The following is a 25115-nucleotide window of genomic DNA, read 5'->3' on the forward strand; positions in this document are numbered from 1 at the left end:
AGACCTGTACTTCTGAAACAAATAATACATTATATGTTAAGGAAAAAAAAAGAAGATAGCAGGAAGGGAAGAATGAGGGGGGTGGAATTGGAGGGGGAGATGAACCATGAGAGACTATGGACTCTGAGAAACAAACTGAGGGTTTTAGAGGGGAGGGGGGATGGGGGATGGGTTAGCCTGGTGATGGGTATTAAAGAGGGCACGTATTGAACGGAGCACTGGGTGTTATATGCAAACAATGAATCATGGAACACTACATCAAAAACTAATGATGTAATGTAGGGTGATTAACATAACATAATAAAAAAAATTGCTAGATATTAAAAAAAAATCCCCTTAGTCTCCCCTTGCTCTTATTTCCTATGAATAAAGGAGATCACATAAACAAAGCAAGGTAGGACCCCAGAACCAAAGGCCAGTGCAATAGGGTTAAGAACCAGAATCCCAGACCCTGGGATTAAATACTGCCCAAATGACTCTTTGAAAAGCAGCTGTTAGCACAATAAACAGTGCCTGGTAATGCAAAGAGTTTAGCAAATTCTAATATAATGTGAGGGTTTTTTTTCCATTCAAGACAACCCTACTTAAGGAAAAATCTAGGTGGTAGGTAGTTTCCAAAGTCAGACACGCAGCTAATTTGGCTGCATCAGTCTCCTCCTGGCATGACTCTGGCTGCCGTGCATGGGGGAGGGCGTGAAGAGGATTTAGATTTCAGATATATTTAGGACATAAAAATACAAAAGTCTTAAAAAAAAACAAAAGGCTTATTAGCTTGTTTATAGGGATTGATGGATTAGTAACAAGAAATTATATACTTGTAAATTCTCTTCTCATCTCCTTGATGTCAAAAAAAAGAGAGGAAGGATTACTCACCAACATGTTTTTAAAAGTGAAAACTGTGGCACAGGTTTTATCTACTCGGTGTCATTTTTCCAAATAATTTCATCCAAAATTTTCCTTGACACTATTGAATTTAGATGTAGTGTGGGTATCCCAGAGGGAGATCAAATCCAAACCCTGTTAGCACCTTAAAAGTAAATTACCTTAGCTGTGTCAGCACAGTGTACATTTTGGTCTTTAAAGGACTACATACCCTATTTTGTCAGAGCATCACAAATTGATGTAGTTTAGCAAGACTAGCTCCACTAACAAATGTGAGATTTCAACCTGGAATGTGTTAGTGTGGCTCTGGGATTCTATTTTCCATTTAGGGAATAAATTCAAACTCAGAAAAAATGGATCAGATTTGAAACAACAACAAAATATCATTTTTTTTCCTGCAGGCATGGCATAGCACCCTCTACTCGATCCATTATACAAGAATCCCGGCTCTGACCATTCTTGTATGCCGACAAGAGACAAAATAAATGCAAATCAGTATTTCCCTTTAGCAGTCAGTCACACAGCATGGATGTCCTGGTTTTCTGTACCATAGTCTCTTGCAATTGCCAGTCAGCCCCATTTGGATCTCACAGAATGGTTTTGGCACTTGAAAAACAGAAAAGCAGACTGAACACTACCACAGGTCCAAAAAGAAACACACTAACCAAACTTACCTGAGACTAATTTCTTAAAACAGAACACCAATCTGTTTGTGCACAGTGAGAAAGACAGCGACCAGTTGGAATAGATATTTATTGTTTGCTTGTTGTCACTTTCTAACTCCCCAGGAAAATGTATGAAGGAAACAAAATTATATTGGGTAGTTTTGCTTGATGAGCCTGGAAGGAGAGCAAGAGGAGTTGGCTGAGTAATGTCACAGCCATTGCCATTAAGCCGTGGTACCTTGATGCATCGGTCTTCATTCCAGGCTCCACCTGTGCACTGTACCTGCCGTCCTTATCTATCATCCATGCTTCTCTGCCGTTCATTGAGCACCTCCTTTGTTCTTTTATCAGCATTTTTGAGTATTGTAATTGAGACCTGCACTGTGATTTTGCAATGCAGAGGAGGATCATCTATTTAGGCAGGGCTGTTCAGAAAGGTTCTTATCAAAAAATAAAAAAAGTCCCGTTCTGAAGGATGAGTAGGATGTATTTAGTAAGGCAATGTGGAGAATTTGCACTGACCATATTCTTGCAACACTTTCTTCGCTTTGCCTTGGGTATACTCCTCCCTCTTGTTTCCTTCCTGTGCAGCTGGTCCTTCTTAGCTTCCTTTTTTGGTTCCTCCCCATCACCGTGACCTCTCATTGTTGCTCCGGCCCAAAGTATAATTAGATCTAGTGTAGGCATTATCTGTTCTTTGTCCCAAGATGATCTCATATAGCCATATGGCTCTAAACATCTCATGATTCCCAGATTTCTATCTCCATTTTTTAACCCCAGACTCATAGATTCAACTGCTGACTTGTTATATCTACTTAGGCTTCTAATAAGTATCTCAATTCTAGAACTACACTTTTGGTATTCTCCCACTTGAGTCTTCTTAGTAAAGGGGGCTGCTCTGCCCTTCCAGGTACTCAGGCCCTAAGCCCTGCACCATTTTTTATTTATTTCTTTTTGCTCATACTGCACACCCAATCCTATGAGCACAGGCTGCAAGATCCAGGATCTGACAAATTCTCAGCATCTTCATCACTACCACCTAGGTTCCAGCCACTGTCATCTGGCCTTCGCTTTCTAGGTACAGCCCCTTAGTTGTTCTCTCTGCTTCCTTTGTGTCCTTCCTAAATTTGTTCTCAGTAGAGTTGCCAGAGGGGTACTCTTAAGATATGAGTCAGACCTTCTCCCTAGTCTGATTCATTCTCAAAAATCAGCTCTGTAATCCCTTTAAAATGCACATCAGGTACTTCATATCTTTGATCCAATTTGAATAACTCCTCTCAATAAGATCAAATCCCAAATCTTGACCTCTTTCGCATCTTTTGACCTCCTTTCCTACTATTCTTCCTCTAGCACACTTGGCTTCGGCCATGACAGGCCACCTGCCTTTCCACAAACAGATGAGGTATTAGTTAGACCTGAAAGTCCCCCCCCACCCCCCAAACAGCCACCAGAGCCAACTTCCTCATCCCCTTTAAGTCTCTGCTTCACTGGCACCTTCTCAAAGAGGCTTACCCTATCCACTCTATTTAAAATTTCAGATTACCCCACCCCGACAAAATACTGTGAGGAATAAATAAGGCAAAACAGTTTCCTGACCTTGGGGAATTCATAATTTACCAAGGGAGAGAAGGGCTAAGACTCATTTTTGAATGGGATGGTAAGAGGGATTTCATAATTTTAAAGAAGAAAAATTCAGCTGAGTAAGTTTGAAGATCTAGTTGGCTTTATTAAGGTATTCATGAATGAGGCAGTGTCCCATCTAACAAGTAGAGGGGAACTCCAATGATTTGTACAATATGGAAGGTTTTTATAGGAGAGGGTAGGACAAGGAAATTATTAGCAAAACAGAGGAAAGGATTGTTTCAGGCAAGGTCGCCTTCCCTTGGGGGAAAAGTAGGGGGTCTTATTAGGTGGAATTACCTCATCTTTGGGGGGATGGAGAGGACTCTTGTGACAGATTACCTCATTGGTGTTTATCAAAAAATTTCTGACTGATTAGTTAAGGCTTACATTTGAAACTGCAATTGGTGACTTGGCCTCAGTGATGCCATTTTGGGCCTGTGGTTTTTCTTTTCAACTATAGCTACGTCAATTTAGGCAGGTTAAAGAAGGAAAGGGATGCTTCTACCTAAGGTGGCAATTTAGCTGGTTAACTACTTCTGAGTTCACTGTACTTCTGTTTCTAAGGAAACATTTGATTGTCTTTTCTTTTAGAAACAAAAGTAATCATTCCAGGGGTGTCTGGGTGGCTCAGTCCATTAAGCATAGGACTCTTGATTTTGTCTCAGGGCATGATCTAGAGTCATGAGACTGAACCCCACATTGGACTCCACTCTCAGCAGGGAGTATGCTTGAGATTTTTTTTCTCCCTCTCCCTCAGTCCCTCCCCCTGTTCAGGCACCTGCACTCCCTCTCTCTTGCAAATAAACAAATAAAATCTCTCTCTCTTTTTTTTTAAAGTAATCATTACAGAAATTTAGGTAATTTTATACTAAACTGAGTTAGTATCTATGGTGTTTTAAAACCTTTCCATTATTGTGGATCACCTACAGGTTTATTTGTCTATTGTTCAGCAGAATGTTAAATACATCAAATTCAATTGTCTATCTCTTCTCTTACTAGTGATTATTTTTGTGAAAACCCTTTGTGGGAGAAGTATTTTAGTTAAAAAGAGCATAGGTTTCAAACTAATTGATCAAGATTTCTACTGTGATTTTGTAAAGCATTGCAGCAAATGCTTTAGAAAAGAGTTGACAGTTTATATCACCTCTAGCTCTTTCCTCTACTCAAATTGTAATTCTTTGGGAGATAATTTTAAAAAAATAACTTTTTCCTGTCAGTTCAACTTGACATTGATTTTTTTTTTTTTAAAGATTTATTTATTTGAGAGAGCACGAGCGGGGGGGTGGGGTGAGCGAGGAGCAATCCGCTTATCCGACTGACCCACCCAGGCACCCCTTTATTATTTTTAAGAGGCTTCACTTTCCTTAGTTTAATGCTTGCATCACTTTCTCTGTGTTTTTTCAGTTTAATATATCCTATTGTTCCCACCCCAGCTTGACTCCAGTTCAAGTATAAGCATTGATTTTGCTGTTTGAAATCATTGTATTTATTTCTTTATTTAGTATTGATTCCAAACAGTGACAATTTAGAAAATTTTAATGTCATACCAGGGATTCTGTGTGTCAAATATTTTATAGCTAAACTTCTTCTAGGCTGGAAAAAAACAGGTAATTTTATGTTGGAAGATTCTGCAGTTGCTCGTGAAGGAAAGTACTTATTTTTTAAAAATAATATTTTTATTCTTTAAATTCCAAAACAAAAAATTATTTTGAGTTTAAGCAATGATTTTATTGGTGAAAAAAAATTTTTTAAGATTTTATTTATTTGGCTGAGAGAGACACAGCAAGGGGAGTGGGAGTGGGAGAGGGAGAAGCAGGCTTACCCCCTGAGCAGGGAGCCCGATGCGGGGCTCGATCCCAGGACCCCGGGTTCATGACCTGAGCCGAAGGCAGACGCTTAATGACTGAGCCACCCAGGTGCCCCCAAAAATAAAATGTTTAGTGTATGATGCTTAAGGTTGTATATGTCCACTGCCCAATTTTTATGCTCTTTTTTTTTAATTTTACCAGATATAGCATGATGGGATTGAGAGAGAGGTAGAGATTAAAAATCACAACTGGTATATAGTACTTTAAACCAAGTATTTATTTAGGGAAAGATACTAGAAACTGACAAATTGAATACCCTCCAAATATAGGGGGAAAAGAAAATGGTTTAAAAAATGGTCAAACATGGGCGCCTGGGTGGCTCAGTTGGTTAAGCAGCTGCCTTCGGCTCAGGTCATGATCCTGGAGTCCCGGGATCGAGTCCCACATCAGGCTCCCTGCTGAGCAGGGAGTCTGCTTCTCCCTCTGACCCTCTTCCCTCTCGTGCTCTCTATCTCTCATTCTCTCTCTCTCAAATAAATAAATAAAATCTTTAAAAAAAATGGTCAAACATGTAAGATTTTGTTACATTATTTGAATATTAACTTTATATTTTAAAACTGACAACCTTTTAGAACCAAGAATTATTCTTGGATGTTCTCTGTGAACCATTTTATGCTATATTTCCTTCATAGATTTATTAAAATTTGAGAGTATTTATTTGCCAGTATGCTGCTTGATCGTCCACCTCTCTCATTAGACACTAGTGCAGTATTAAGAGCAGAGAGAAGTGAGTCAGCTGTGCGGATCATCTGGGGAAAGACTCTTCCAGGCAGATGGAACAAGAGCAATACCCTGAACCAGGGTGATTCTGATGTGTCTGAAGAACTTCAGTTGGAGTGGAAAGAATAGGAGAAAAAGTACGTTAGAGGAAAAGTCAAAGGGTCTAGAATGGAAGGTTTTGTAGGCCTTCAGAATGATTTTGGGTGCAAGTTTCACTCAAAGTGCAATGGAAAACCACAGCAGAGTTTTGAGCATACGTTACATATGTAATGTATTAAATGTTTTACATCTACCAGTTTGAAACATTTATTGAGAGGGAAACTTCAGCCATGCCCAGACCCTAAATGATATATATACTTCCTTAAAGTGTGGATTCATTTTTATACTGAGAAATATATATTTAGTAAATATATATTTTGCAAGATAGCTTATCTCTATGTCTCTTTTAGTTCCTTTTAATTTTAAGTCCTTTAAAATCAGTTACTGTATTTATTCTGGAGTCCAATATACCTAGATCTAAGCCTGTAACAATTTGTGATTTCCTAGAGTTGGTTACATTTTTGCCCAGGCTACCAAGAAGCAACATATCCCTTTTAGTTAATAAAAGAATGATAGCACTACCTTCCTCACTGACCCACACCCCTCCCCGTGTATCAGACACTTGAAAACACACATCTTTTAATTTCCTAAGTCAGAGAGACTATTTCCAATTTTGTAATACTTGTGAGAAGTAAGCTGAGGAGATATTTCAAAATATGAGTGAGTGTGAAGGGAAACTTTTCTTCCCACTACCATGGTTCCTGGAGCATCACATGACCTCAACTCTAATGCTCTTTTGCATAAATAACAAGAAATGAAGGATGCTGACTCCATATCACTTCCCCCTAATCTATACTAGATCACCAGTTGCCTACAGTCTTTGTCTGACTTCTGATGAAGTTGATGTAAAAAGGGGAAATTATTGGACGCCTGGGTGGCTCAGTTGGTTAAGCGACTGCCTTCGGCTCAAGTCATGATCCTGGAGTCCCGGGATCGAGTCCTGCATCGGGCTCCCTGCTGAGCAGGGAGTCTGCTTCTCCCTCTGACCCTCTTCCTTCTCGTGCTCTCTATCTCTCATTCTCTCTCTCTCAAATAAATAAATAAAATCTTTAAAAAAATAAAAAAATTTAAAGAAAAGGGGAAATTATTAGAAGAAAAAGAAAGTTCTATCTGTCTTCCCTCTATCTCTGTGCAGGACAGGGAGGAAGGGAAGAAAGGTAGCCTACCTAGGGATAGCAAGGAGGATACTTTTTGCATATGCATTTGAGAAGAATTGGCAACTAGCTGTGGTCAAACTTCTTCAGTTTGTGAAAGGGGTAGATATATCCCAAATTAGCTATTTATAGAGAGAGAAGAGCTGAAATTATGGATTTGAAGAAAAATAAACAATTAATTCTTTTATCACTTTTTTCCTCTACTCTTTTTATAGAACTTTTATTAAAAAGTTGAAAGAACAGTACAATAAACACTCATATACCAATTTTTTGTATTTACATTTGAATTTTTGACACATTTGACTGTCACTTTTCTGTGTATGTATGTATATATATATATTTAGCTGTTACTTGATTTTTCAAAAGTAAATTGCTGACTTTATAATATCTAATTCCGAAATCTTCCAGCAAACATGTTTTAAGAACACAGACATTCTCTCCCTACTATTAACACACACAGGAAATTTAATATTGATTAAGTACTATCCTCTAGTACAGAATCCTTACACAAATTTTTCCGATAATTCAAATAATGTCCTTTATATAAGGCTTTGATTTTCCATGCAGTACCCAGTCAGGAATCACACATTGCCTTTAGTTGCTGTATCTCTTTAGCCTTCTTTAATGTAGAAGTTTTCCTACCTGTTTCAGTCTTTCATGAAAAAGACATTTGGTAGAGTCCAGGCCATTTGTCCTTTTAGAATATTCCACAATTTCAATCTTTCTGATTGTTTCCTCATAATTAGATTCAAGTTAAACATTTTTGGCAAGAAATCCATGTGGGAGATACTGTATCTTTTCCGTTTTATCAAGAAGCTGCTTATTGGAACATTGAAAGGACATTCAAATTTTTATAATTAAGAGGAATCTGTCGAAACATATTTGAAAAATTTGTTTTCTACATCTCATTTTTAAAATTGTAATGGGTCTGGTCTACCTTTGTTTCTCAAATAGTTGAATGTTGTCTTTGTAATAGGCAGAGTTCATTGTCCAATTAATAGCACAGATAAGTAATCAGCAAAATCAGTGCTTTGTGAGAAATGTCTTATCATTGTGGTAGAGGATGCTGTGGTTAACACACAGGAATGAGTCTTAACTCGACCTCGCAGCGTCAAGGAATATGCTCTAGATGAAGGCACATAACTGTTTAAGCAAAATGAGAGTGACAGGGTTGAAGTAGCATGAAATAAGGCTGGGTTTTTGTGGTCTTACAGTACATTTTTCAGTAAATTTTATATTTTTAAGAGTATTAATAACACTCTGATTGTTTTTATTTCGGGGTTGTAGTGGAATTTTTAAGCAAAAAGAAACCTGTGATCTTCTCATACACAGCTTGGATCTTTACACTTACCATTTTTAGGTTCTTTATCATCTTCAGTAAATAAGCTTGGCTAAAAATAGCAGCTGGAGATTCATCTGCAATTCTAGTTTGAAATATTTTATCAGGAATAAGTAATCAAGTTTATGGAGATTCCAAAGAGTGGAGATTGAGTGAGAACTTCACCTCTCAGAAGGGCCTGACATGTCCTGTAATAATAGGAATGAATGTCATTTCTTTAATGTGTATATACATTATCTCATTTAATCTGCAATACCACAACAAGTATTATTATCATAATTTATTTGCCCATTTTATAATCTGAAGGGAAGTTGCAATAAGAATTAAAAATCAGGAGACTTAGGGTCCTGATTGCAGTTCTTTGGGAAAAACAGGCAAATCATCTGAATTCCCTGTTCCTATTGTTAAATAAGTTAAATAAGACTAATAATTTTTTTCTAACATTATCTCAGAATTATTTTAGGGATTGAGTAACAAAAATGTATTAAAATCATGTTGAGAATTATAAAGTTTTCTGAAAAAATATATTTTTTTTAATACATGATATGCTTACCTGTCCCAAAAGCCCTTGAGCTCTCGATTCTGGGGGTAGTTAACTGTCAAGGCCCAAATATTTAATTTTGTTTCTAATAAAATGTGATGATTTTTATCTACTGCTATACAGCTAAGTTTCCCTAAAAAGAGAAGAGTTTAGGCTAGTGCTTTGTCTCACTTTTTGAAGTGACAGATTTTTTTTTCACAATGAAATTGTCAAATAATAGATTTGCAGCAAGTTATTATCATAACTACAAATAACTTTTCAGCCCTTCAAAATGTTGGTTATATGGACATTAAATTCCTGTAATATCAGCACTTCCAAATTCAATTTTAAGTATATTCATAAATCAACACTAATACAATCAATACATAACTTTTTTATTGATTGCATTTCTTCTTCTTCATTAGTGAGATAATTTTTAGCATTGACTAACTGAAGGAATTATTTTTTTTATTAATTTAAATATAATAGCTCTACTTACCCAATTTACCCATGCTTAGAAGGTATTATCAACCAACTAAGCATAAAAACTCTTCCACCCTAATGTTCTAAAAATATCCTTAATTGCTTATACTGTTCTTAGTAAGAACTAGTTGATATGTTTACTAACTATCTATTTGTTCCAGATCACAAAATTTTACTTTTTTTTTAACATGGAGACTATTCAGTGATTTTCTTTTTTCCTAGCCTGTTTCATTCCTGTGTCTAATAAATAAAGTGATAAAGCTAGAGAACTACTGGACTCTTAAGGAATTAGGGTAGATTTTCAAAATAGTTATTTATACAGCTTCCTAAGGTTAGGCAACAAGGTCTACTTGTATAAATAAGATTTTAAAAGCATTTGAACAAAAATATGGCTGAACTAAACCATTTTTCCTGTCTCTACAATTCAAAGGACTGCCAATCTACTATGTGTGTCCTTACAGTGTAAGCATCACCATTTAAAGGTTTTCTATGGTTGGTTGCTTGCAAATTTAAATAACCAATTCATAGAACTTTTAAGATGTTAATTTTATAAAATGTAATGTTAACTCAAGTTATTGTCCCTAGACATATGAGGTAATTGCCCCTAGGGTTATTATCTGGAAGACCCCTACTCTGTTTAAAATGCAATAAATTTATTCATGAAAATGGCAAAAAGGAGGCCCAGGAACCATCCCCTTTTTCTTTTTCCTGAAGTTGCTTTAGTTAAGAAAATCAATTGAAATTGGAATAAAGAAATAAAAGTGAGATGTATTGTGTGTGTGTGTGTGTGTGTGTGTGTGTGTGTGTGTCTGAGGGTTTATATTTACATTCTGTTTTATTTAGTACCTGAAGCAGAGTAGGCATCCAGTGAAAGTTCTTAGAATGAATCTACCAAGATTTTGTTAGATACTTTGGGCTAGATGCAGTTTCTATTTGTATGGTTTTCATAATCTAGTTATGCAAAATTACTTTCTCTTTTAAGCCTAAGTTGATTTGTTTCTATTTTAAAAATGTTCTTTCTTATTGTGGTGAATTTATCTTTGCTTACATGACAAAGGAAATTACTCTATGAGAAGAATGATACATATGTAACAATAAACATATCTGGGTAATTCAAGTCTGGCAGTTCCATTATTTCCTTTCACTATACTTCAGCTTCGCTACACCGTGCCACATCATCTAACCCCTTTAAGAAGTACTTTCAAAAATTGTGTGTGTGTGTGTGTGTGTGTGTGTGTGTGTGTGTGTGTGTGTGTGTTAATAGTAACAATCTTAGGAGAAGTTACCCATTTTGTATGAGATTTAGGAAATTTCCTGAATAATCACCAGCAAACTTTGTCTTAAAGAACTGCTGGATTTAATCATTGCAGTCAAAGGATATTTTTAAGAAATTTTTACTGAGGCAAGCCTGGATTCCATCCATTTCTAAGGAGCTTAGTATAATTGGGCCATAAAAGGAGATACAGGAAAGAATCTGTGGTTCTCTCCACTGTTGGTGAAGTTGTGAAGAGCAGAGAGTATTTGACCACAAGTTAGGGTGATCAGCTTTTTAGAGAGCTCAATGAGAAACAGCACTACCAGATCAAAAATATACTTAATATTTAATAAGTAATTATACACATGTGTTATTACTGCTTAACTGTGACAATTAGTAGTCTTTAATACTAATTAATAGTAGGGCTAATAGTGTGAGAAACTATAGAAACATTTTCTAAATGTGTCTTTCTGTCCTCTGATACTACAGATCTTTTATTGGATATTTAAATTTGGTGGCTATGTCATTGCATATTTTTCAGATATATAAATGTGAGACTTAAAAAGTACAATAATTAAACAGATAGGACTTATATTTAAAAGAAATAGCTGTGAACTGTTTCTATCTGTTTGTCTTTTTCTGTCTTTTTTTAAGAGAATTAAAAGTGAATATAGTCAAAAGTAAAATTCTCTTTGACCTATAGTTCTGCTTTTACCAAGCCCATATTACATAGATTCCTAGTGTCAATCCAATGTGATGGCATCAAACTAAATATCTTCTCAACAAAAATGTTGAGGATAGGGGTCCCTGGCTGGCTGAATTGGTAGAGCATGCAACTCTTGATTTGCGGTTGTTGAGTTCAAGCCCCACATTGGGTGTAGAGATTACTTAAAAATAAAACCTTAAAAAAAATGTTGAGTATAGAATACAAAGGATTTTACTTAATATCATTACCTAATAGGTTTTTAGACTTGTAGGAATTAGTTCCCATCTCTCCAAATATGCCCCTCCACTTTGTATCTAGAGACTTATTTGGGAGACTAGCTTTTTATTAGTCAGTTCTTTTGCATCTGTGAATTCATCATATATGTTGTCCATGTCCAAAATATTCATCATTTTTAAACACTTCCAAGCACTCTGGTTGTTAACATAAAGTAGAACACTATCAAGGATAATGGTTTTAAAGCACTGACGTAATTTCACTTTATGATTTCAAGATTGGATTCCAAATAAGTTACAGTTTTAGTAAAGGAATGAGAAAGTCCTGTTTAACTTGATTGCCTTTGGTAGTGACATTTTCTTTGAAAATAGTCTTAAATCCCCCCAAAATAAGTCATGTTTTTCTCTGTATGAGATTTTGTCCTAATCTACACAGAACTCCGTGCAACTCAGATGAGATCAGTTTACCTTTTCTAGGTTCCTTATAGCTTTTTCAGAGTTCATCAGTTCTGTAGAAACATCATAAAAATTTCTCTTACTGTAAACTTTTTCTTCATTCTCATCTGTCATATATTTCAAAATTAGGGAAAGACAGTCTTTTTATCCCACACTTTGAAAAGAGGATTTTATAGAAGACCAGGATTTTAACATCTTCTCTATGACCAGGAGCAATGATATCCATCTTGTAAGACATGTCTCAGGAGATTGTCTCCTTACCTTTAGAAAGTTAAAAAAAAAAACAAAACAAAAAACTGCACATTTTGAGGAAACTGAAAAGTGACCAAAAAGTTTCATTATAAAGCTTCATTATCACAGGTAAGCAAACCACATATCCTTTTAGCTGCCTTGTGTACAAGGTATATAGGACATTTAATAGGTAAGAACTGTTTATTTTCTTTTCTAAAAGGTTTATAGGCTAAATGGAATTTTCCAAAATTTACATTTGCACTGTCTATTGAATATGCACATAGATGAGTAAAGTCTATTTTATGCCTAAACAAGGTGTCAACAATCTTTTGTTTGTGTCTTCTGAAGTTTCATTAAAATTTTTATAGAAATCAAGAAAATGATTTCAACTCCATGTTTCAAATCAAAATACCTAAGAGGTAGGGGAAACATTTTTTGTTGCCAAGATTCAATACATCATTTGATAGCCTATAGAAAGTATGATTATTAATAAAATCTGATGGAATGAGCTCTACACTATGAAGGGCCAAAACCCATGGCTATCAAAATTTTCCCCTTTGTTTATCCACAGCACATTTATTTGCAATCTCCAAATCAAGAAAAGTAATTTTCCTTAGGTACATAGAAAAATCAAGGGAACAAAACAACAATGAATGTTTATTCTTATGGCATACTCCAGTGCATTCAATGACTGTTAGTTTCAACTGAGCATTGGTGTCTTTTTTTTGGGGGGGGGGATTTTTTTAAAAAAAACCTTTTGATTTTACAAAAACTTGCGTGTCTCTTCCCAAACTTGTGAGATTCAGCCTCCATATGTGCATTCATACAACCTTCTCTTTCATGTGTATGTGTGGTCCCAAATTCATTTCTGCATATTGTTCAGAATGTTCTGTCTTGGTTATCTCTCTAATCTGATTTCATGAATTCTTCCATGTGTCTTTAAAATAACATAGTTGTTTAGCCCTTTTTAGTATTGTCATACTATTATATTAGGGTCATTCTCAGTTTCATCAATGAATTGTTAGAAACATGGTCACAATATTTACAATGTTAAAAACTGAAGTAGTGCTATCCTGATACAAGGCACAAAAATTAACCCAAAGTCATAGAGGAAGACATGATCCCAAGCACTAAAGCTCTATCACTCAGAGGGATGCAGCAATGGATGATCCAATACTGGGAAGTACAAATCATGGATGCCAACATCAAGAGTTAGGGTGAAAAACAATAGGAGTTACTAAAGAAAGTAGCTAATCAATGCTACATCCATTCAACACTACAGATAGTATAGCTTCTAACCTCTGATTTTTAGGCTGTCATTCAGATTTGTACTTTTCTTCCAAATTTCTGAAGCATCTCTGATGGCGGGGATCCATTTATGTCTTGGGGAGGACTTTCCAAGGGTTCAAAAACATAGTACTAAAACTAGGATAGTCCTGAGTAAACCTAAACAGTTAGTTACACTCCCACCAATCCTAGCCCTACTGCATACTAGTTGAATCATCTGGGATAAATTTCTTACTCAATGTGCTTCAGTTTCTTCATCTATAAACTAGAGATAATAATATCACATCGTAATGTTTTGTATGATTAGATATCCTAATAAATAAGCACTTCCAACAGAATATTAAATTTTTGTTAAAGATTTTATGTATTTATTTGACAGAGAGATAGCGAGAGCAGGAACACAAGCAGGGGGAGTGGGAGAGGGAGAAGCAGGCTCCCCGCAGAGCAGGGAGCCCGATGCGGGACTCGATCCCTGGACCCTGGGATCATGACCTGAGCTGAAGGCAGACGCTTAACGACTGAGCCACCCAGGCGCCCTTAAATTTTTAAGTTATATTTTAGCTATTATTATCATCACATTACATAACTCAGAAATACTAAGGATGGAACTTTGTCTGCCTAGCTTCTTTTCCTACCCTCACCCCAGATACTCCTAAAATCTTATTTACTGCTCGATCATTTCATTCCTTAAAAAGTTCTAACTGATCACTAAACAGTTTTTGGTTTATCACCTTTAATCTACCCTTTTTAACCTATTACTATGTTTAATTCTCAACTCCACTAAGCTTCTTAGTTCCTACATTTTCTACTATTTCTTTTTCTGTTTCCTTCTTTATGATAGTTGTAAGTTTGGCTCACCAACTATGGTGAGATTTTATTTACTTACTATTATTATTTTATTTTATATTTTTAGAATGGGAGAGAAAGTGGGGAGGGGCAGAGGGAGAGAGAGGGAGAATCTTAATCAGGCTCCACACCCAGCACAGAGCCCGAGGAGGAAGGGGAGGGTTTGATCTTAACAGCCCTGAGATCATGACCTGAGCCAAAACCAAGAGTCACACACTTAACTGACTGAGCCACCCAGGCACCTCATATTTTGTTTTTTTAATTCAAAGCAAGAAATTTTTCAATAACTTAGAGTGTGCTATGCTGATTTTGAACCCAAGGAGATTTGCTGAATAAGTTCTATTGAATCCAAAGGATGTTGGTTTTGGATGTTTTTGGGACCTCTTACTTGCTAGTGTTTCTCTTTTAGCAATTAAAGCCTGCAAATGTTTAGATTTTTTTTTTAATGTAATACAAACTTGCAAATGTTTTGCTGAGTTTTTGGTTAATTTACTGTAAAAATTCTAAGAAATGCAGTTATATTGCTTTTCTCGCTGGGTTACTCAACTTTGACCTTCATCCTGTTCTGTAACAAATTCCTAATTTCCTGAGTCCATTGAGCCCTTTATTTTCTCAAACATTTGCAGAGTGAACTTTGTGTCTGATGACCTGGTTCCCAAGAGTTAGAGCAATGCTGGGAACTGATTTACAGAATTTATACAACATTTATCAGAAAATAGTCTTTTGTAACCCTACTGACTTATGTGATCCATTAGTAGCAAGGCAAGTGCTCATATGTTTGCAAAAAGGAAAGAAAACTTATTTTAGCTATGTTACAAATGTTTCAGAATGAGATATGTTTAAGAGGCAATTTAAAAATCATGTTATTATGCTTTAACATATCTGGCTGTACATTTAAGTATACACATTATTATGCAGAAAGTAAAACAGGTTATTGATAATTACTGGCCCACATTTAATAATTACTAGAGGGTGATTTTCAAGTAGTGTCTGGAAAATGCAACTTTCTAAAAGTTTGAAAAAAGAAAAACCATCTAGAGGGTTTCAAAATTAATTCATATAGTTTGTGCCCCATCTGCAAACACTTATGCAGTTAAAGTGAAAACCATTTCAAAATCTGTTTCTCCATCTTGTTTGTTGACTTGCCTTTTGAACAATAAAGTTGGAAACATCAGGATTTCCGCAAAAGGTCTTAGTGTACTCAGATTGAATTACTATAAATCATAAGACAAAAGTCACATTTCCCTTTTCTGTAAATTTGGATTTAGTTTCATTAAATGTACCTATTTGTATATTTGAGTGTTTTACATTGACAGAGTAGCTTTCACAAAACATCATTGTTTAAGACATTTTTATTTCCCAAATGACACTCACCCTTTTGTGGTATTTGAGTTACTCAGCAAGCTGTCCATAGGTTTTACAAAATATTTGGCATTTCAAATATGAATAGAAACTTCATAGAAAGCCTGAAAAATAAGTATTGTTTTTAATAAAAATTTCTTTGTAGAGAGGATAGAATCATTTCATTTCCCAAAAGTATCTTCTTTCCAGAATATCGTTCTGAGAATCACTCCGTCATTCTGCTTGAAGATTTTCTCTCACACCTCACCATCTTCTATTTAGAAGTTAATCTCCTTGAAGTTTTTGATTTTTTGTATTTAAAAAAAATTTTTTATGAGTTTGCAAGCCATTTTTTCCAACAAATCATACTAGTTTATGAATGGTACACCTTCGGGGGGGAAAATATAAGGTATATATCTCCTGTTGCTACTTTGTCTTTCTGTTATAACTGAAGGAAGAATATAAAGGTGAAATTGAGCCCCTTTATCTTTTATTATTCAAAAGTCATAAACACATTTGTACAGTAATGAATGTAGAATTCAAATTCTAAAGTTAAAATCTGCTTCCTTTGGACGATGTAGGAATTTTGTGACCTTAATTCATCAGTAACACAAATATTAGTAACATAAACTAAATTGGCAATGTTATCAAGTGGACTTAGGTAATTCATCAGTTAGTTGGAATAATGTTTTGTGTCCTTAGTTAACATAATATTAACATTTATTTTTGTTCCGGTTATTATTTTTCTGATCCATCCCTTATCATTTTTATAAACTTTTGATTATTTATATGAAAGTAGCTGCCAAACAAGGAAATAATCCAGACTGTTTTCAGATTTTTTTAAAGATTTTATTTATTTATTTGAGAGAGAGCACAATGGGGAGTGGCAGAGGAGAGGCAGAAGCAGACTCTCCACTGAGCAAGGAGCCCAAAATGGGGCTCCATCCCAGGGCCCTGAGATCATGACCTGAGCCAAAGGCAGACGCTTAACTATTGAGCCACCCAGGTGCCCCTGTTTTCAGATTAAAAAAGGAAATAAGAAACAATGACCTTGTGTAAGAATTACATAAAAGATCCCACATTTCTCAAAACAAACAATCAAAAAAAATTGACTTTCTCACTTTCATATATATTATCTTTCTTTTTTTGCTTTCATATGTATTTTCTTAATTACTTATCACAGGAATCTGAAGATTTATTTTATCTCTACGTGTATGAGGCTTTTGATACTCAAAAGGTTAAGTAGTTTGTTCAAGGTAACAATTGTGAAATTGGACTGACAAGGTTAAATCCATGCCTTTAGACTCTACAATTTACTCCTAAAGTCTTCTTCCATGCATAGTTTGGTCTCCATTGTCATAATTGTTTAACAGTTTGACATTTTGATATATCTTAAGATATTATCGTGTAACAACCTTCTCATTCTCCAACTCTAATTTTATCTTTTACTTAAGATTTTAGAGTAGGTGATTTAAGAACCCGAGATTTAAGAGTCCCAAAAATTGTATAACGGGCAGCATGATACAACTTTTAGGTTATAATTGAAATCCATTCTAGAAGGTGGGGATAATTTAAGAGAGATTCATTTATTTAGTCAACATATTAATTGTGCATCCATTCTATGGTAGACAATTTTGTAGGACCTGCAGATACATTGGTGATCAGAAGAGATAAAACAACTTATTCTCTTGGAATGTACCTTCTAGTGGGGGATACAGACAATCAACAAGCAATATTAACAAAATATATAGTTTAGATTAAGTGCTGATGAGAAAAATAATGCAGGGAAAGTAATAGAGAAAAAAAATAGGGAAAATGTGTTTGCAATTTTAAATATGGTGACTCAGAAAAATGCTCTGTGAGAAGGTGACATTTGAATGAGGGACTGAAGGAGAGTAGCAAGTAAGCCATGCAGCTATCTTTTGAAAGGGCATTCCAGGCCAAAGGAACATCAAAGGCAAAGCCTCTGAGACTGGAATGTCTTCAGCATATTCAAAGAATGGAGCAGTCCAACTAGGTGGAATGAACTGAATGAAGGGGAGACTAGGAAATGATGTCACAGATATGCAGATGTTATAGTGCCTTGTAGACCCTTGAAAGACTTTGGTTTTTACTTTTTTTTTTAAATTAACATATAATGTATTATTTGTTTCAGGGGTACAGGTCTGTGATCCATCAGTCTTATATAATACCCAGTGCTCATTACAACACATACCCTCCCCAGTGTCCATCACCCAGTTACCCCATCCCCCTTCCCCCCTCCCCTCCATCAACCCTCAGTTTGTTTCCTAAGATTAAGAGTCTCTTATGGTTTGTCTCTCTCTCTCTGGTTTCAACTTGTTTCATTTTTTCCTCTCTTCCCCTATGATCCTAAGTCAATCAGAGAAAGGCAATTATCATATGATCTCACTGATATGTGGAATTTATGAAACAAGGGGAAGAGTGGTTTTTGCTTTCATTGAAATGGAAAACATTGGATGCCTTTCATCAATGAGTCATATTACCTGAATTATATATTTAAAAAGAATTTCTCTGCCCTGTTGAATATAGAGGGAAGGGGGACAAGGGTCAAAGTGGGAAGATCAGTTAGGAGGCTATTAAAAAATGGGTGGCTCCAGCCAATTTGGTGTAGTTGAGGTGATGAGCAACTGCCAGATTTAGGAGACAGGACCTACAAGATTTCCTCAGGGTTTCTTAGTGAAAGAGAAGAATCAATATGACTCCTAAGTTTTTGGCAAGAATACCTCAAAGAATGAAGTTGTTGTTTATTGAAATGGAAAAACAGAGGGAAGAGAAGTTTTTCTGGATGGTAGAGGGAGAAAAAGGATGTGATGAGGGGCTCAGTTTTGGACATATAATATTTGATACCTTTTTAAACATCCAGTGGAGATTAAATGAATGCAGAGCTATACTGACATAGAGAATTCAGCTCTAAGGCATTTGGTCAATGAATGCAGAGCTATACTGACATAGAGAATTCAGCTCTAAGGCATTTGGTCTAAGCAGAGGGGATTATTGCCATCATTTAAAAACAAATATTTCTTAAGCATCTTTGTGTGTCAAGCCCAGTACTAGGTGCTGGGATATAACATTAATAAGATATAAAAATAACAAGGTACATAATGGTATATAGTACATATTGTAGGTGATTAAGTAATATAGTGCTCACAAACGTGGAACTTTGAAAATAAGAATACGTGTGGTCTGTTATGTTACAACCATACCTAAGAGTTTCATTCAACTGGTCATCCTCTTGAAGGGTTTTTGTTGTTGTTGTTGTTGTTTTTCATGGCTTGGCCTCCTGGAATTTCTATTATGGCACACTGTTATAAAGAGGGCTATTCTCACAGCTCTTTTTGGCATTTAATATCCATTGTTCTATTCCTTTCATCTTATTTATAAAATTCAAGTGGTGAGTTGTGTTTGAAGGGTGCTGCTATCACAGTATAGTACATACAAGGTAGTTGGTGTTGATGTTTTCTGAGCTAGACAGTAATACCTGAAAGGCGAATTAATCAGTAGACATTTTTGTTCTGTCTTTGAGTGTAATGTACTTTTTGTACTGATGTTTTGACATCTGGTGTTCTTCTCTTAATAACTCTGCATGGGGTTTTTGAAGGACTTATGAAGGCACTGAGTAAAGTAAATGCATTTCTAATAATGCAACTACCCAGACAAAGGCAGGAATTTTTTGGTTTCTTCTTTTCTTTCTTTCCTTTTTTTTTTTTTTGTTAGTGTTTTAGGTCTTTAGGATACATTTGAGAATGTGTTATACCTGCCATTTTTCCCATTATAGAAGACTGCTGTGCTGAACATTGGTGCTTGATACTCAATCACAGCATCTTTCCTTTGAGTCAAAGAAGAGAGCAAATAGCCCTCTGTTCAGGGAACCAGGTAGCACTAACCACTTTCCACTCTCAAACAGTAAAAGTAATTTAAGCTATCTGAGACCCAACACTACTTTAGTAATGTCCCCTGGAGAACAAAGCAGTTATAGCAAAATTTCATGTAGTTTTCTTTCATGATTTGAGCTCCTTCTGAGAAATATATCTAGAGTTATGCAGGAATATTTCAGAACTGTTTCATTGACAGTGTTCTAGCAGAGTTCTTTATCAAATAACTGTGAAGACTTATCTGTTGCTTTGAGAAGAGCTATGATTTAGGTTACAGCATAGTGACTGGCTTGTAAGAATTTCCATATTCAGAATAATCTTTGCATGAGTTTTATATAAAGCAGAAAAGTATGAAGTTTGAATAAAAACAAACAACACTAGAAAACCTGGATATTTATGTATTTTTGAAGTGAGCTAACAGTGTGGAAGACAACTAAATGTAGTAATTTCCATCCTAAAATAAAAATCAGTGTGTATGATCTACACAGCTGAAAAAGATGTCAGTTAGAAACACACTGCTTTGTTTTCAACTAAAAAATTCCCCATGCTTATGTTACACTTTTACTACTTAAATATATATCCATAAAAATCAATGTCATTGTTTTGTGTTTTTTTTTTCATTTTGTATAAATGGCATTATACTGTACAGGTCTTTTGCCACTTACACTTTTAAAAAATCTAATAGTAGGTTTTTGAGAAGTATCCATGTTTGTGACTATAAATTTAGAACACTGATTTTCAATTGCTCTTCAGAATATCATTTCTATAAATCAACCATTATTTATTTGTTCCCCTACTTATGGAAAGTAGGTCTTCAGGGCTTTTCAAGAAACCTACAAAGAAAAGAAGCATTGATAGTCATAGAGTTTCTCAACTCTGCTCCAGCATCTTGGTATACCGATATGTTGGGCCACTATAAATTCTAATGCTTCACAGAAGTGGTTTTGGGTGGAGGCAAACTACCAGGGGGAAAGAATGGAGTTTGGAATCTTAGAACAAGGACAGAAATGAGATAGTACACAGAACAAGGTACGTGAAAGGAATGGAACTCACAGGACTATTTTAACAGAGCCCCCCAAAAATGCAGTTTTAGTACAGAAGCTTTTATGAGCTTTTTCTGTTTATTAGCCCTATGTGTTTTATGCTGCTATCGGGGATATAATACTGAATGCTTATTTTCCGTCTATGTATAACAGGCTCTATTCATGCAAAACCCTTCAAGGATCAAACTTCCTGATCTCCTTAAGCCATTCAGTATGAATATAAAGCCAGTGAATATCCTCATTCTTTTAGATCTTCCACTAAACAAATGGTATGCATATGTGGCTGTTCATCAGAATTAACTGATTCCCATAAAAATGCATACTTTTATGAACTCAACCTTGGAAATTCTGATAAAGAACTTAAATGACAGAAGAGTTGTATTTTTTTATTAAAAGTACCTTGGTGATTTAAAAAGCATTTTAGTTGAGACACCACTTCCCTAAGTGTATAACTTAATTTTTTAGAGTATTCCCTGGTGGGAGTTGTCAAAAAAAATAGCCTATAAAAGTGATATGAGTTGAAAAAATAAAGCTTTTTCCTAAAATCGTAGGTCAGAATTATGTTGATTTGCTTCAACTCTTTGTATCCTGAAAATATATATAACCAAAAAAAGTGCAAACACTATTGTCATCCCTGAATATCAAACTGATTTACACCTCAGGGAGAATATTAAATGCTTTACCTATGACCTAGAAAACCCAAATAATTAAGTTATCTTGTTTATGTGTGCATAGGATATGTAGTACATTATGAAAATCATGCTCCATGAATCCAGGTCCTCATAAGACTTCATAATTTGTTATGCATAATTGCAACTTACGGCTTTTCTGTTGTATTTCCAGCACAGTGATGCAGTCCATGACCTTCTTCTGGATGTGATCACGTGGGTTGGAATTTTGCTGTCACTTGTTTGTCTCCTGATTTGCATCTTCACATTTTGCTTTTTCCGCGGGCTCCAGAGTGACCGTAATACCATCCATAAGAACCTCTGCATCAGCCTTTTTGTAGCTGAACTGCTCTTCCTGATCGGGATCAACCGAACTGACCAACCAGTAAGCAACTTACACCAATAATAGGAAAAATATCTCCATTTCCAGCTTTCCAGTACTTGAAATATTCTTGTTTGAAAGTACCCTCTCTTCCAGTTGTCTAAGATAATTATTAATTTTCAGATCTTGTTCCGTTTTCCCTTTTTTTAACCCCATTATTGTAAAGAAGCAGTGAATGTTAGGGATGTATGACTGTATATTTCTTGAGAAATTCTGTTCATAACCTTGACTTTCTCAAGAACTGTGTCTCCTCATTAGTTTGTGTGTGTGTGCGTGTGTTTGTTTTGTTTTTAAGATTTTATTTATTTGAGAGAGAGAGAGAGAGCAGCAAGAGAGGGAACACAAGCAGGGGCAGTGGGAGAGGGAGAAGCAGGCTTCCCGTGGAGCAGAGAGCCCGATGCAGGGCTCGATCCCAGGACCCTGGGATCATGACCTGAGCCAAAGGCAGACGCTTAACTGACTGAGCCACCCAGGCGCCCCATGTTTTGCTTTGTTTTTATCAGAACAGAATATTGAGGAAAGTTAAGTAAAATCATTTGGGGAATGGAAAGGTGTCTTTCCTAATATATATATAACTGTTATTTTTCAAAGCTTATCACAGGCTTTTTTTTTTAAGTCTATTTATTTTTTTAGTAATCTCTATACCCAGTGGGGCTCAAACCCATGACCCCAAGATCAAGAGTTGCATACTTTTCCTACTTAGCCAGCCAGCTGCCCCTATCATATACTTAAAAAAAAAAAAAACAAAAATAGTTTATATCATATTTAAAATGTCTAAAGTGAGTTTTTCAAATTGACATATTTGGAAAATAGTTCAAACGATAGGTCATTTTTAGAATTTATAAACCCTTCCCAAATTTTGTTTGACACATTATATTTGCACAAGTTCTGTTTACATCTTTAATGTCAGCTTTGTACTTTACTACAAACTATGTTTAGTCATACCAGAAAATAAAGAAGAGGAGGAACAGAAGGAAGTAAGGGAAGAAAGGCGGGGAAAGAGGCAGCACTAACCAACTGCTTGGTAAAACCAAACAGAAAATATGAGTAACAGTATCTAATTACTCAACAGACTCTACGCCTACTTATACTTTTTGTGAGGCCCATTCTATTGACTTAAGATTCATAGTCCATGTTCGGTCTCATGACTAAAACTATAATTGAAAAGAAAACTTCCATTTTTTAGAAGACATGTAGGCATAATAAATAATTCATTCACTTAATGCTGTCCTCTGGTATGTGTCCATAAGTCTGGAGTACTTTACAATAAAAATGCAGTCGGATTCATGTTTGTGAATACACATTCATGATTAATGGCTGTAAAGGGTACAATTATGGTGATTATACTTTTAATTGGTTATCATATACAAATGTGATGGCTTTTCCCATAAATGCGTACATATGAATAAGCAATCAAAGAGCACATTTCTTTTCCCAAAAAAGTAAAGCCTTCTGATAACAAAAATTAATAGTTGAAGTTCTAATTCTAAAAAGCAAGAAATGGAAAACTGTGTTATTTTCTAAGAAGAAATCATTTCATTCTCTCGTTAACCTGCAATTCAAAAGCTGTGTGATTTCTTTTCATTTAGAAACCATATTCTTACTTTTGTTTCCTGATATACATATGGTATGATAAATTTCGCCACACATTGCATACTGCACAAAACTAACTTCTGACAAGTAGCATAGAGAACAAAGATTGATATGAAAAGTTGGAGTAGAATACATCTTAGCTCAACATGTCTTTCTTCTTGTTCCTGGGTAGGTGTCCTCTTCCTGACTCTTAGGTGGCGATTAGGCTCTGCTTTCTCTCTAGCCTGCTGACACTGGACATCCTCATCTCCCTTCATTGTCATCTCTCCCACTCAAGAAAACTGACCTGCCCTTTGCCTCTTTCTCAAGGATCACACTCATCATTGAATCCATTATAATCTGATAATGTCTATAAATTTGTTGCCCTTTTCTAGTAGGAGATAAAGATTTTGGTTAGGATTTCTTTTTTTTTAAGATTTACTTATTTAGTTGAGAGAGAGAGAGCATGCACGTGGTGGGGGGGGTAGAGGCAGAGGGAGAGGGAGAGATCCCAAGCAGACTCCATGCTGAGCATGGAGCCCCACCAGGCTTGATCCTACAATCCCTGAGACCACGACCTGAGCTGAAACCAAGAGTCAGAAGCCTAACTGACTGTTCCACCCGTGCTCCCCTAGGATTTCTTAAATAAAAAATAAAGACCCCCACTTCCCCCAAGGAGTGAGAATTTCAGAACTGACATAAAAAAAATTAATATATGGTCAGATGAAACTTGTAGTGCCTTAGAGAATATGCCAAAATAAGGACAGGCTGTCTTTTTTGACGAAGCTTGTCTAGCCCAACATTTCTTACAACAACAGAAAAATGAGAGAAAGAAAGCACTCTGGAACATTTTATTTTGTTTTATTTTATTTTATTTTAACCAGACCTACCTTTATACTTTGCAGCATGAACTTCCCAATGCCATCTTAAATCCTTTCTGAAATCAGGCAGGGAAGAAGTAAACCAGCAAATAATAATAATGAAGTAATGATCCCATCACAAAATACTGTAATTATTACATTTTTTTTAACTTTAAGAGCTTTTATTCTCCTTGGTTTTAATGTTTCTTTTTCATTTACAATTGAAGAACTTAATGATAGAACACACATGATTATGGCCAAGAAAAATAATGCATGAGATACTGTTTTTAAAACTTCAGGCTAATCTCAGTAATAAGAAAAAATTAATAAAAAACTATTAATAATGTTTCCTTATTATCATCCTATGCTGTCATCTGTAAGCTATTATTAATAAAATGTTAAATGTGGTTTTGAAAGATAGGTTATATTTAATTAGGTTTTAATATCTGAATTGTAAGAATCTTGTCTAAAGTGTTCTTTTGCAGACCTCTTGTGTTACCGCAGTCTTGATAAATGTTTATTTTGATGTTATGGTGGTTGAGGATCTTTCGTTCGGTTGTTACTGGAGTCCTCTGTTCCCTTCCCTAGATTGCCTGTGCCGTTTTCGCTGCCCTCTTACATTTCTTCTTCCTGGCCGCCTTCACCTGGATGTTCCTGGAGGGAGTGCAGCTCTACATCATGCTGGTGGAGGTGTTCGAGAGTGAGCATTCCCGGAGGAAATACTTCTACCTAGTGGGCTACGGGATGCCCGCACTCATCGTGGCTGTGTCAGCCGCGGTAGACTATAGGAGTTACGGAACAGATAAAGTGTGAGTTTATCATTCCTTTCCTCTTTTTCCCCTCTTTTGAAATCCAGTTGAAATAAATGCTTTGGATTTTCTTGGAAGCTAAGGTCTTTATACTACCTCCCAGCAAGAAATGATTGAACTGGAGAAGCAACTGGGGATAATTCAATTCATGGTCATACTTTTGTTATGATATAGAAAGAG

General features: G+C 35.7%; 1 protein-coding gene across 10 annotated transcripts in view; it reads left to right on the forward strand.

Annotated features, from left to right (window-relative positions):
• ADGRL3 (adhesion G protein-coupled receptor L3) overlaps window positions 1-25115 on the forward strand; it is a 1229798-nt gene that overhangs the window by 686453 nt on the left and 518230 nt on the right. For all 10 annotated transcript variants that reach the window (XM_035726124.1, XM_035726125.1, XM_035726123.1 and 7 more), the window contains 2 exons: window positions 21488-21697; window positions 24715-24935. In XM_035726124.1, the coding sequence (XP_035582017.1) occupies window positions 21488-21697; window positions 24715-24935 (431 nt within the window). The remainder of the gene's footprint in view (window positions 1-21487; window positions 21698-24714; window positions 24936-25115) is intronic.

This window comes from Zalophus californianus, chromosome 2, assembly GCF_009762305.2.
Source record: "Zalophus californianus isolate mZalCal1 chromosome 2, mZalCal1.pri.v2, whole genome shotgun sequence".
Lineage (NCBI taxonomy): Eukaryota > Metazoa > Chordata > Mammalia > Carnivora > Otariidae > Zalophus > Zalophus californianus.